Source organism: Canis lupus, chromosome 1, assembly GCF_011100685.1.
Source record: "Canis lupus familiaris isolate Mischka breed German Shepherd chromosome 1, alternate assembly UU_Cfam_GSD_1.0, whole genome shotgun sequence".
NCBI lineage: Eukaryota > Metazoa > Chordata > Mammalia > Carnivora > Canidae > Canis > Canis lupus.
In genome coordinates, this window is record NC_049222.1 from 118,551,515 (window position 1) to 118,566,147 (window position 14,633).

The window sequence follows — 14,633 nt, forward strand, 5'->3', positions numbered from 1 at the left end:
GCATCCTTGCTTCTGACCTGAGCTCTGTCTTCCTTCTTTTCCCTACCTGAGCTGGAATCCAGACACCTCACTGCACCTGCTGCAGTCTTAGAAGATGAGTTCTAGTCAAACAGGCATGACGTAGCTCTGAGTGCGCGGGGGTCCCCTGTACTGGGGGGTGACTGTGGCAGGCAACCTGGCAGGAGATGTCGGGTGGTGAGGACAGGTGATGTATGTGGTTGTTGAGCTCCAGGACGGGAGCCAGACAGAACCAGGCTAAATCTAGCCTGTCACAGACTGCTGTGTGAACGTGGACCAGCGGTTTTCTCCTCCTGAGGCTGCATGGTAGGGGTTATTGGAAGGCTGACAGTGTAGATGCCACCCCGACTTCACCAGCCCAGGAGGCGAAGTGTCAATAAGCCACGGGAAGCCTTTCTCTGCCTCTCGCTTTATTAGGACGACCTGGGGGTGCCAGCAGACACGGCAGCTGCTCCTGGGAGTGCGGCCTGCACAGGGAGCAGGGCCCAGGGAGCCCCAGGAGCAGCCCCGGGCTGCGGGCTCGGTTACAGCGCTGCCGGCCACAGGGGGCACGAGGTGCAGAGCCAGGACCCTTCCAGCCCCCGGGGACCCAGGCCCCACGGGGCACCCCTATGCGGGGCCGCAGGCTGCACCGCGGCGCGAGGAGCCCACTGCGCGCCCACGGGTCCTGGCCTCGTGGACACGCGAGCGAGGCGTCGCGGCGGCCGAACCCGCGGTGGCCGCAGCCTGTCCCGGGGCTCGGGGCGCGGGCGGGGGGCAGACAACGGCCAACGGTCGGGGGCCGCGGGGCTCGGGGCCTGGGTCCCTCACGCGTGGGCCGGGGCCGCCCGGTGCCCGCATCTCCACGGCAGCTTTCCCCTGGGGTCGCCTCCCGCGCAGACCTCGGGCTGGGAGCGCCCCTCCCCGGAGCTGGGTTCCCTGCCCGGAAGCACCGCGGCCCCAGGGCACCAGCATTTCTCAGAGTAACTCAGAGCTCAGGGGGCAGAGTCCGCGACAAAACGGACAATTTGCCGACGGTAACTTGTCGGGGCCACAGAGACAGCAGGGACCTGCATGCACTTAGGACTTTTTCATCTTCTGTGGCCAATATAGTGGGAGCCAACACGGAGGCCTGTGTGCCAGACTCAACCCATAGCCCCATTTGTAACACCGGGGAGCTAAAAACCATGCTAACAATTTTAAATACTTGTAACACACACACACACACACACACACACACACACACACACACACAGAATATGTGACAGAGAGCCCGTAAAGGATTCACAAAGCCTATCCTATTCATTTACCAGACTCTTAACGAAGTTCGCAGCCACTCGTATATACTTCAGCTTTTCCTATTTAAGTACTGTATGGGATTGGTGATGGCTCTCGATAGTTCATTGCTAGTTTACAGGAAACATATCTGTATGATTTTGTAGCTGGCACCTTGCTCAAATCACCTCCCTTCCTAAGGTTTCCTACTCGACTCTGTACGCAATAATGTTTCCTCTGAATGGGGAAGCTTCCAACCCAGGTAGTTTTCCTTTCCTTTCCATCTGCAGGGAACACAACTGTCAGCACCATCAGGCATTTCTTGTCTAAGGAAGACTTGCAGCCGACTAACAGCTGTCTGCGAGCCATCTCCCAGGTACGAGGACAGGAGACAGGCCTCAGGTGGGTGCAGGACGTAGCCTGGCTTCAGAGCCTTACCCCAGGGCACCCACATCACCTACCAGAATTCCACAGGCCACTTTTCAGGGTGCCGACGACTTAGCAATGTTACCTTTCCCAGTGCACAAGTAGGATATGTGTGTAGGTTCGTGTATGGTTCATCTGCGTTGTACACGTGTTGGTGCTCGGTAGGACACAGACAAGCGGCTGCCTTTTGTCTGTTGACCTTACACGGGAAACTTGCTCACTTCCTTTCTTCCTTCTTGTAGTTTCTTTGTACATTCCCCTGGATTAACTGCATGCACGTCATGTTTTCTATGAGAAAGGAAGGCACTCCTACGGAAATCCGTGTGTCTCGCATTAGTTCTCTACCGTGGACATCAGCTACAAGATCCAGGAAAATGTTGACTGGAGACAGTGGAGACAATGGACATCCTTTCCCCTTTTCTGCTCATAGGGTAAAAGCATTCAGTGTGCTGTTGATTGGAGCTTCTGTGGACATGTGCTTTATTATACAAAAGAAACTCTCCCATTCCTACCTTGCTGAGCATTTTCCTTTGAAAGGGGACTCAGTGTTGTCAGGTACTGTTCCCACAACCATCCAGAGGATCCTAGGACTCTTCTCCTTCAGTTTCTTAATATGGTCATTCTACATTAATGCATTAATCGCTCAAAACAACCTAACCTTCTTGAGAAAAACCCCATTTAATGATAGATCACCCTGTTATATTTGGTAGGATTTAACTTTCTAGAATGTTATTAAGATATCTAGGGCTATGAGAGATACTCACCTGTGCTTTTCTTTTTAGTTCTGAGTTTTGGGATGAAGGTAATGCTGGCTTCCTAGAGTGAGTTAGCAAAACTTACCTCCCTGTTTTCTGAAAGAATTTATGTGGCACTGATAAAATAATGTCATTCTAGGTTTTATAGAGTTCATCAGGGGAAAAAAAAACAGAAGATGTGGAAGTGGACATTTTCTTCCTTGAAAGGGGTTTGTGGTCCTTTGTTACCATATTCCTGTCTTTCAGAGGGGCAGTCGTACCCCCTTTTAGATTCCTAACGTTGGTCATTGGAATTTTCTCTTTTTGATTCTCCTTCAGTTTCAGTAGAGGCTTATGAATTTTATCAATCTTTTAAAAATTCCTCTCTCAGCTTTGTTGGCTTTCACTGCAGTGTAATTTGATTTCTTATTTTGGATATTATTTAAGCTAATTGCTCTTAGGATGGACTTGAACCATTATTTTTAGTTGTTTCTTACTTTTTCATGGAAACATTTAAAGCTTCAGAATTTCCTGAAGACCTCTGCTTTAGCCTCATCTCACAGATTTTTAATTTTTGTGTTTTAATTCCCATGAGGTTTCAAATATTTTCCCGTTTTCATTCTTACTTCTTCTTTGCTTCGTTGGTTATGAAAGGGTATGTTTTGCTATCTTTCTGGATATTTGGAGAAGTTCTACTCATATTATTATTGATCCTCCTTGAATTCTATTGTGGTTGCAGAGAATATACTGCCTGGTGCCCACTGCATCATGATTGCTCCTCTTCCCCTGCTTTCACCTGGTATTTCCCTGACCTGAGAATATTCCTTCTCTACCTGACCACTTCATCCTTCTCAAGGTGTAATTCAAGTTCCATCCCTTCCAGACTCAGTTTTATGTGCTTCCCACCTGCTTCGAAATCCCAACCACTCCCCCCTCCTGTGTAATATGCGGTTTATTCGTGGGACTCTCAGTATATTATACATTATATATATCTTTAAACTCTGTATCGCTAGCATCTGCCACACTGTCTAGTGCAGGGTAACCACCAAATAAATGTTTAATAAAATAACAGGTAAGTAGCTGAGGGAAATGCCTGCTGTTTTTGCTTTCCCCCATCTTCAGATGGGTTCTATGGGCTGTAAAATGAGTTAGAAAAGATTCTCTTTTCAGCAATAAGGTCTAGTGGAGACACAGCACAACTATGAGGCAAGCCAAGCTTGAAGGACGTTGTAACTCTTGCAATTTCATATTTCCGTGGGTTAAACGATGGGAAGACTTGTTTTTCCAAATACAGCCTATCCAGTTGTTTACCAGAAAAGAGAATCATTATGATTCTTTAAAGCAGCATGAGAACAATAGCTATTGTTCTCAGCTTGATCTTGACTTAAAGTTTTCAAAACTTATAAAACAGACATCAGTTTTTCTTTCTTTTCCCCACCAAGCCAGTCCTCACCAGGTGAAGTGTGAATGTTATGGATTATTGACAGAGTGTATTACATTAAATCAAATGAGGACATTTATTTTTTTTTATTTTTCTTAAAGATTTATTTATTTGAGAGAGAGACAGAGACACAGGCAGAGGGAGAAGCAGGCTCCATGCAGGGAGCCTGACATGGGACTTGATCCCCGGTCTCCAGGATCACAGCCTGGGCCAAAGGCGGTGCTGAACCGCTTAGCCACCCAGGCTGCCCTCCTTTGGTATTTCAAGTATCAATTTTCTTGATGGAAAAATCATAGTTTCTAAAGTAAAAGTGTGAGCACTGAATTTTTCAGTCTTTGTATATTTGAAATTCTGTTTATTTCATATTTGTTTTTTAAATAGTTTCCAGTTTATTTCTTCTAATTATTTATGTGTTTATTTAATTTTGAGAGAGTGTGCACTCCTGCATGCAGGGGGAGGGGACAAGGGAGAGAGGGAGAGAGAGACTCTTATGCAGGTTCCATACTCAGCACAGAGTCCCATGCAGGGCTCTCATGACCCTAAGATCATGACCTGAGCCGAAATCAAGAGTTGGACACATAATTGACTGAGCCACCCAGACGCCCCTATTTCTTCTATTAGTTAAGATATTCTCCTATCTTTGGCTTGCATTTTTGCCAATAAAAAATCTGTTACTGTGATCATTTTTCCAATTTACATAAAATATATCCTTTCCTTTCCCAGTTGCATTTAAGTTTTTCTTATCACTGGATTAAGCAATCAGATTATGATAACCTTGGTGAACTTTTTTAATTTTTTATTTCTTTTAAAAATTATTTTATTAATTAATTTATTTATCTTTCCACTCAACATGGGGCTCCAACTAACAACCTTGAGATCAAGTCACATGCTCTTCTGACTGAGCCAGTCAGGTGTCCCTTAAGTTTTTATTTTATTTTTATTTATTTTTATTTTTTCCCTTAAGTTTTTAATTCCAGTTAGTTAACACATAGTGTTACATTAGTTTCAGGTGTACAATATAGTAATTCAATACTTCCATACACCACCCTGTGCTTGCCATAAGAGGTGCACTCCTTTTCTCCAAATCCTCACCAACACCTGTTGTTTTGTTGTTGATTTTGGCCATTCTGACAGATGTGAGGTGATAGCTCAGTGTAGTTTTGATTTACATTTCCCTGATGATAAGTGAAGCTTACCATCATTTCATGCATCTGTTGGCCATCTGTATGTCTTCTTTGCAGAAATGTCTGTTCGTGTCTTCTGCCCATTTTTTAATTGGACTATTTGTTCTTTGGGTATTGAGTTTTACAAGTTCCTTATATATTTTGGATACTAACCTTTATTGGATATGTCATATGCAAATATCTTCTCCCATCCCATAGGTTGTCTTTTAGGTTTTTTTTTTTTTAAGATTTTATTTATTTATTCATGAGAGACAGAGACAGACAGAGAGAGAGAGAGAGAGGCAGAGACACAGGCAGAGGGAGAAGCAGGCTCCATGCAGGGACCCTGACATGGGACTCGCTCCTGGGTCTCCAGGATCACACCCTGTGCTGAAAGCGGCGCCAAACCGCTGAGCCACCTGGGCTGCCCGCCTTTAGTTTTGATGATAGATTCCTTCACTGAATAGAAGCTTTTCATTTGGATGTAATCCCAACAGTTTATTTTTGCTTTTGTTTCCTTTGCCTCAGGAAACATCTAGAAAAAAGTTGCTATAGCTGATGTAAGAAGTTACTGCTTATGTTCTTTTCTTGGATTTTTATAGGTTCAGGTCTCACATTTAGGTCTTTAATATATTTTTTATTTATTTTTGTGTTTGGTGTAGGAAAATGGTCCAGTTTCATTCTTTTGCATGTTCCTGTTCAGTTTTCCCAACACCACTTGTTGAAGAGACTGTCTTTTTACCATTGGATGTTCTTTCCTGCTTTCTCAAAGATTAACCGACCATATAATTGTGGATTCATTTCTAGATATTCTATTCTTTTCCATTCATCTATGAGTCTGTTTTTGTGCCAGTACCATACTGTCTTGATTGTTAGAGCTTTGTATTGTAACTTGAAGTCCAGAATTGTGATGCCTTTAGCTTTGTCTTTCTTTTCCAGATTGTTTTGGCTATTCAGTCTTTTGTAGTTCCAAATTTTAGGATTGTTTGTTCTACATCTGTGAAAAATGCTGCTGATATTTTGATAGGGGTTGCATTAAATGTGTAGATTGCTTTAAGTAGTATAGACAATTTTAGAATATTTGTTCTTCCAACCCATAAGCATGGAATGTCTTTCCATGTCTTTGTGTCATCTTCAGTTTCTTTCATCGGTGTTTTATAGTTTTCAAAGGACAGGTATTTCACCTCTTTGGTTAGGTTTATTCCTAGGTATCTGGTTATTTTGGGTGCAATTTTAAATGGGATTGTTTTCTTAATTTCTCTTTCTGCTGCTTCATTATTGGTGTATAGATGTACAGATATCTGTACATTGCTTTTGTATCCTGCAAGTTTACTAAATTATCAGTTCTAGCAATTATTTTTTTCACTGGCATCTCTCCTATTGTGACATGTCATCTGCAAATAGTGAAAGTTTTACTTCTTCCTTACTGATTTGGATTCTTTTTCTTTTTGTTGTTCTGATTACTGTTGCTAGGTCTTCCAGTACTATGTCGAATAAAAGTGGTAACAGTGGACATCCACCCTGCCCCCAGCTGCAAGTAACCTTTTATTCTACCTTATATCTTTATGAATTTCCCTATTCTAGATACCTCATATAAATGAAATCATACAATATTTGTCCTTTTGCGTATGGCTTATCTCAGTATATATCTCACAAGGTAAATATTGTAGTAGGTATCAGAATTTTATTCCTTTTAATATGTATGTATATGCTGCATTTTGTTTAGTAGTTCATGTGTTGATGGATATTTGGATTGTTTTTCATCCTTTTTGGCTATTGTGAATAATGCTGTCACCATAAATGTTGGTGATCAATTATCTGTTTGAGTCTCTGCTTTCAATTCTTTTGAGTATATATCTAGAACTGCTGAAAAATATGGTAGTTCTATATTAACCTCTTGAGGAATCAAAATACTGGTTTTCCACAAGGGCTGTACCATCTTACATTCCCATAAGCATTGCACAAGGGGTTCATTTTCTTCACAACGTCACTGACACTTATTTTCCTTTTTAAAATTTCCTGTTATAGCCATCCCAGCAGTGATATCTCCTTGTGGTTTTGATTTGCATTTCCCTGATGTCTAATTATGTCAGCCATTTTTCATGTGTTTATATATTTATATATCTTCCTTGGAGAAATGTCTGTTGTTAGTCTTTTCAGTATGTTTTCATCCATTTTCATAAGGGATACTAGTCTGCAGATTTTGTCTTTCTTTCTCTTTCTTTCTTTCTTTCTTTCTTTCTTTCTTTCTTTCTTTCTTTCTTTCTTCTTTTAGAAGAAAATTACTTGCTTTTCAATTTTTTAGAGTGTCTTTTCCCTTAAATGGTCTTGGCTTCCTTGTTGAAAATTAATTGACTATAGGTGTGAGGGTTTATTTCTGGGCTCTCTATTCTATTCTATTCTGTTCTATTCTATTCTATTGGTCTGTAAGTCTGTTCTTATGTCACTGCCATAATGTTATAACTAATGTAGCACTGTAATAAATTGTGAAGCTGGATAATATGAATCCTCCAACTTTATTCTTCTTAGGATTGTTTTGGCTATTTGGGGCCCTTTGTAATTCCATATGAACTTGGGGATTGGCTTTCCCATTTCTGAAAAAAAAAGACTGTTGGAATTTTAATTGCACTGAATCTGTGTGTCTCTTTGGAGAGTATTGACATCTTAAAAATGTTGACTCTTGTTTTCTTTTTAACATACTTTCCATTTATTTAGGTCATCTTTAATGTTCTCCAGCAATGTGTTTTAGTTTTAAGCATACAAATATTTCACCTTGGTTAGATTTATTACTAAGTCTTTTCTTCTTGTAGGTACTATTATAAATGGAAGGAGTTTCCTAATTTCCTTTTTGTATTGTTTATTGCTGTTCCATAGATACACAATTGATTTGGGGTACTGATTTTCTCTGCAACTTTGCTGAATTCATTTATTAGCCGTAGTTTTTGTGATTTTTTAATGTCAGCTGCAAAAAGATAGCTTTACAATTTCTTTTCCATTTTGGATGCCTTTTATTTCCTTTTCTTGCCTTCTAGCTCTGGGATAGAACTTTAAGTACAATGCTAAATAGCACTGTGAAAGCAGGTCTCTTGTCTTTTTCTGAGCTTAGAGGAAAAGCTTTTAGTCTATCAACACTGAGGATAATGTAGTTTTTTTCATGTATACTTTCATCATGTTTAGGAATTATCCCTCTGCTCCTAGTTTTCTGAGCACTTTTATCATGAAGGTTATTGGATTTTGTCAAATACCTTTACTGCACAAACTGAGATGATCATGTGAGGGTTTTTTTTTTTTTTTCATTTTACTAACAGGATGGATTACATTGGTTGATTATCTTCTCATTCTTGCATTGCGGGGGTAAATTCTACTTGGTCATGGTGAACAAATCTCTTAATATGCTGTTGCATTCTATTTGCTAATATTTTGTGGAGTATTTTTGCATCTATATTCACAAAGAACATTGATCTGTAATTTTCTTTTCTTTTTTTTTATTTTTATTTTTTGTAATTTTCTTTTCATGTGATTTCTTTATCTGGCTTTGGTATCAGAATAATGCTGGCCTCATAGCATAAGTTAGGGAGTATTTCCTTCTCTTAATTTTTTGGAAGCTTGAGAAGGATTTGTGTTAATTCTTCATTAAATGTTTGGTGGAATTCACTTGTATAGTCATCTGGTCCAGGACTTTACTTTGTTGGGAAGTTTGTTTGTTTGTTTGTTTGTTTGTTTTAAAGATTTATTCATGAGAGACAAAGAGAGAGAGGCAGAAGGAGAAGCAGGCTGTCTCCGGGAAGTCTGATGTGGGATTTGATCCCAGGACCCCAAGATCACCACCCAAGCTGAAGGCAGACACTCAACCACTGAGCCACCCAGGCATCCTGGGAAGTTTTTGGTTACTGATTCAATCCTTCACTTTTTGTAGATATGTTGAAATATTCTATTTCTTTGAGTCAGTTTAGATAATTTCTGTGTTTCAATTTGTCCATTTCTGCTTGGTTATCTAATTTGTTGGTGTATTAATATTATACTGTATGTTAACTAACTGGAATTTAAATAAAACTTTGGAGAAAGAAAGAAAGAATTTCTTAGTGTACAGGTTTTTTTTTTTTTTTTTTTAAGGGTGGGGAATGCAAGAATGATGAGGAAAGGGCAGAGGGAGAGAGAGGGAACCTTAAGCTGGGCATGATCTCATGACCCTAAAATCATGAACTGAGCCAATATCAGTTGGATACTTAACCAAATGAGGCACCCAGGGGTCCCTACAGTTGTTTTCAATATTGTCTTATAATCCTTTTTACTTCTGTAGGGCTGGTAGCAATACCTCCATTTTTAATTCTGGTTTTAGTTATTTGTGTTTTCTTTCTGTCAGTCTAGGTAAAAGTCTGTCAATTCTGTTGATCTTTTCAAAGAGCCAACTTTTGGTTTCATTGATTTTTCTCTGTGTTTTTCTCTTTCTTTTTGGTTTATCTCCACTTTTTATTATTTCCTTCTTCCATATCTTTTTTAATTTCTCCTTTTTGTAGTTGCTGTAGATGTAAAGTTAGGTTTTTGATTCCAGATATTTCCTCGTGTAGGCAATTTGTTACAAATTTCCCTCCTAGCACTGCTTTTGCTATATACCATTAATTTTGGTATGCTGTATTTTCATTTTCATTAGTCTTTAAGTATTTTGTGATTTGTGATTTATTCTTTGACCCATTTTTTTCTTAGTCCATTCAGGCTGCTATAACAAAATACCAGAGATTGGGTAGCTTATAAGCAGCATAAATTTATTTTTTGAAGTTTTTTTTTTTAATTTTTATTTATTTATGATAGTCACAGAGAGAGAGAGAGAGAGGCAGAGACATAGGCAGAGGGAGAAGCAGGCTCCATGCAGGGAGCCCGATGCGGGACTCGATCCCGGGACTCCAGGATCATGCCCTGGGCCAAAGGCAGGCGCTAAACCACTGAGCCACCCAGGGATCCCCCCAGTGAAGGTTTATGGCAATCTTGCATTTCACAATATTAAAATTTTTTTCTTTATTAAGCTTAGTCAGGAAGGCATTCAGAAGCAAAATAGTTTTAAAGCTAGGCCTCTTGTATCAAACAGCCAAGTTGTGAAGGCAAAGGAAAAATCCTTGAAGAAAATTAAAAGTGCTACTCCAATAAACACACAAATGTGTGAACGTCAACCACAACATTCCCATAAACCACTGAGAGGGGATCCCTGGGTGGCGCAGCGGTTTGGCGCCTGCCTTTGGCCCAGGGCGCGATCCTGGAGACCCGGGATCGAGTCCCACGTCGGGCTTCCGGTGCATGGAGCCTGCTTCTCCCTCTGCCTGTGTCTCTGCCTCTCTCTCTCTCTCACTGTGTGCCTATCATAAATAAATAAAAAAAAAATTAAAAAAAAAAAAAACCACTGAGAGGCTCTAACTCTTTAATTTTAGGTAGTCTGAGAGGTGAGGAAGCTGCAGAAGAAAAGCTGAAAACTAGCAGAGGGTTATTCATGCAGCTTAAGAAGCCATCTCTATAACATAAAAGTACAGGGTGAAGCAGTAAGTGCTGATGTAGAAGCTGAAGCAAGTTATCTAAAAGATCTAGCTAAAATAATTAATGAAGATGGCTACCCTAAACAACATTTTCAATGTAGATCAAATACCTTCCATTGGAAAGATATGTCATTTAGGACTTTCATAGCTAGAGAGAAGATTCAAAATACAAGATGACTCTTATTAGGGGTGAATGCAGCTCATGAGTTTAACCAGTGTCCATTTACCATTCTAAAAATCCCAGCACTGTTAAGAATTATGTTAAATCTGCTCTGCTTGTGTTCTATAAATGAAAATAACAAAGGCTAGATGATAGCCTTTGTAAACCATTTGTTAACAACATGGTTTACTGAATATTTTAGGCCCACTGTGAGGACCTACTCCTCAGAAAAAAAAAGATTATTTTCAAAATATTGACAATACACCTGGTTACCCAAGAGCTCTGATGGAAGTGTACAATGAGATTAATGTTTTCATGACTGCTAACACAATATCCATTCTGCAACCCAGGAATCAAGAAGTAATTTTGACTTTCAAAATCTTTTTAAAGATTTTATTTATTTGAGAGTGAGAAAGGAGTATGAGCTGGGGGAGGGGCAAGGAGGGGCAGAGAGGGAAAGAATCTTCAAATAGACTCCAGCCGAGCAGAGAGCCCAACACGGGGCTCTATCCCAGGACCCTGAGATCATGACCTGAACTGAAGGCAGACACTTAAATGACTGAGCCACCTGGGCACCCTTCAAGTCTTACTATTTAAGAAATACATTTTGTAAGGCTATATAGCTGCCATTGATAGTGATTCCTCTGATGGATCTGGGCAAATTAAATAGAAAATCTTCTGGAAAGAATTCACTCTTCTAGATGCCATTCATGATTCATAATTCATGGCAAGAGGTCAATATCAACATGAACAGGAGTTGGAAGAGGTTGATTCCAATCCTCATAGAGGACTTTGAGGGATTCAAGACTTCAGTAGCTGCAGATGCAGTGGAAATAGCAAAATAACTAGAATTAGAAGTGGAGGCTGAGGATGTGGCTGGATGGCTGCAATCTCGTGAAAAAAAGGGCTGAGGAGTTGCTTCCAATGGATGAGCAAAGATGATTTCTTAAAACAGAGTCTACTCCTGGTGAAGATGGTGAAGACTGTTGAAATGATAGGAAAGGATTTAGAATATTACATAACTTAGTTGATAAAGCAGCAACAAAGTTTGACTTCAGTTTTATTTTTTATTTTTTACTTCAGTTTTAAAAGAAGTTCTACTATGGGTAGAATGCTATCAAACAGCATTTCATGATACAGAGAAGTCGTTCTTGAAAGGAAAAGTCAATTGATGCAGCAAACTTCATTGCTATCTTAAGAAATTGCCACCACCACCCCAATCTTCAGCAACTGCCACCCTGATCAGTCGGTAGCCATCAACATCAAAAGACATCCTCCATCAGCAAAAAGATTACAACTTGTTGAAGCTCAGATACTGTTCAGCACTTTTAGCAAAAAGGTATTTTTCAATTAAAGTATGTACTTTTTAAAAAAAATATGCTATTACATACTTAATAGGCTGTAGTACAAACATAACTTTTACATGCACTGGGAAACCAAAACATTCATTGGACTCACTTCATTGCAATACTTGCTTTATTGAAGTTCTATCACCAAACCTGCAATATCTCTGAAGTATAACCATAGAAGGCAATTGCTAGTTTCAAGGGGGTGATTCAACCCCAGGAATTTGGGTGCAGAACTGGAAACATTTAATTGCTTTTGAATGCTGCATATAAACCCCTTGGCTTACAGTGCAGGTTACATTATACAATTTAGGTGCACATACAACCATGAGGCTCCGTTGCTGCTGCTAACTATATTGCTTATAATTCTTTTCCTACCTACCTTTAATGCCAGAACTCTTACTTTCTTTGCCTCTCAAGTCACCCAGTCTTGTCATTCATCAATGGCTTCTTCATCAGCGATTTCCGCCCCCTTACCACAACTGCTTAAAGTCCTATTTAAAGTGACTGACTCCCCTTTGGCACCTAGCACAGAACTAGTCTCCCAGGAAGTGCTCAGTGGTAAGTGCCTTGGTTCTCTCAGGATCTGTACCAGTGACTGTACAATAGGCTCTAATAACATCTGACTAACAAAATGAATGAAGCTGCTCTAACTTTCCAGGCATCAGTGACATTCAATAACATGGTCATAACTTGACAGTGAGAGGAGCTGCATTCAGCCTAGAGGACCTTGTACTGAGAGGTGATACTGAAGACTGTTAGGCTTCTGAATTCACTGGGTAAAGCCAGATCTCTCCTCCATAGAGGGACCTGATGCCTCCTTCATTCTGCCTTTTCTCCAAAACACATCTTTAGAGCACCTTCCTGTAGCCCAGGTGAGTTGTCTCACCTTTTCCTATCTGCTACTCTTTGTATCTCCTTGGAGTATTTGGGGTAGGTAAATATATTTCTCCTGAAAATGGCTCAAATACCAAAGGAGAATTTTTCAGAAGGAAACAGGAGTGTCTTGTAAGAACCTCCAAAAAGTGATACAGTAAGTAGGTAAGAGCGACAAGCAATTAGGAAGACCTACTAGATTGACAGATTAGAAAGATGAAGCAGCCACATGAAAATAATGATGAAATTAACAGGTAATATTCAGTGAATGCTTTTGAAGTACCAGGCACTGTAAACATTTTATACCAATTAAGTTATTTATCTTCATTATATTCCTCTGAGGTGTTACCATCACCATTTATAGATGGTGAAGTAATTCGTCCAGTCATATAAAGACAGTATACTTGCAACTTGGATTTATATCCAGGGAGCACTTATGGGCATATACATGTCACACACACTCTTTTGAGCTCTTAAATGGTAGGGTGTCTTATCTATCTGGCTCACAGTAGATGCTCAGGAAATGGTTAGCAGACATGACTGAGTACGATTCTCCATCCGTGACACCATAACATCATCATCTTAGCCCAATCTTCCAACAGGATAATATACTCTTCTTCAAGTCCTTCACTATATTCAACTCTTGCTTTCTTTCCCTAGTTTACTATAATTGCAAAGGCACTTTAAGTCAAGAATTTTAAAATGTTATGTGTATTCATGTTTCTTAATTGCCAAAGTATGAATATTTGGGTGAATCCTCTCAAAATAACAAGATAACATAAAACTGTGTAGCGAAAGCAAATAAAATCTAGGGATTAAAGTACTACTTCATCTTTGTAGTATCAGTGTTTGGGAGAGCAGAGCAAGCAGAGAATGGGAGAAACAGAAAGCTTGCCATTATCCTACCACTGTATATATATAGTGGCCAGTCTATTCATGACAATGGTTCTTAATTGTTTTTATTTTTTTTAAGATTTTATTTATTCATGAGAGACACAGAGAGAGAGGCAGAGACACAGGCAGAGGGAGGAGAAGCAGGCTCCATGCAAGGAGCCCGATGCAGGACTCAATCCCAGGAATCCAAGATCACATCCTGAGCCAAAGGCAGATGCTCAACCGCTAAGCCACCCAGGCGTCCCCAGTTCTTAATTGATACCATGCCATGCTTCCTTGTCTCTCAAAGATCCTTCAACATTCTGCAGAATTTCCAAAACTTATTAATAAAACTAAATCAAAGGAAGGATAAATCCCTTTTTAAAAATTCACCATCCCATTCCAAACTCACTACCTTGCTATGGAATGTGCTTTACCTCCTGGTTTTCAGTTAAGTTAGCTCATGTATGAGAACAGACTATTTTGTCTAAAGTTGGAAACCTAATCACTCATTCCACATCAGAATTATATCAGTGATATAATTCCTTTTTAAGATAATTTACTTACAACATCAAATGCCAGAAAACATAACCTGAAATATAAGCTATATAAGTGCCCTTTACTTCCAAGTGTCCATCCAGACAGTTCTAATCGTTGTTATGTTTCACTTTCCTAGTCACAGACAGGAAACCATGGAGCCAGCAAGATTATTCAATTTATCTAAAACTTAAGACTATTTGAAGCCAGCCTCTTTACAAACCATAATTATCTGTCAGGGTTTGGTATAGAAAATAAAAGGTCTTAAGTATTTCAAAAAGAC

General features: G+C 39.8%; 1 protein-coding gene across 1 annotated transcript; it reads left to right on the forward strand.

The window, feature by feature from the left end:
• The first annotated feature begins 185 nt into the window (after nt 1-185).
• On the forward strand, nt 186-8,844 carry LOC119875930 (collagen alpha-1(I) chain-like). Its single transcript, XM_038525564.1, has 4 exons — nt 186-195; nt 436-1,034; nt 1,563-1,674; nt 8,765-8,844. The coding sequence occupies exons 1-4, from the start codon at nt 186-188 to the stop codon at nt 8,827-8,829; spliced, it is 786 nt and encodes a 261-aa protein (XP_038381492.1). The 3' UTR covers nt 8,830-8,844.
• Nucleotides 8,845-14,633: the final 5,789 nt, after the last annotated feature.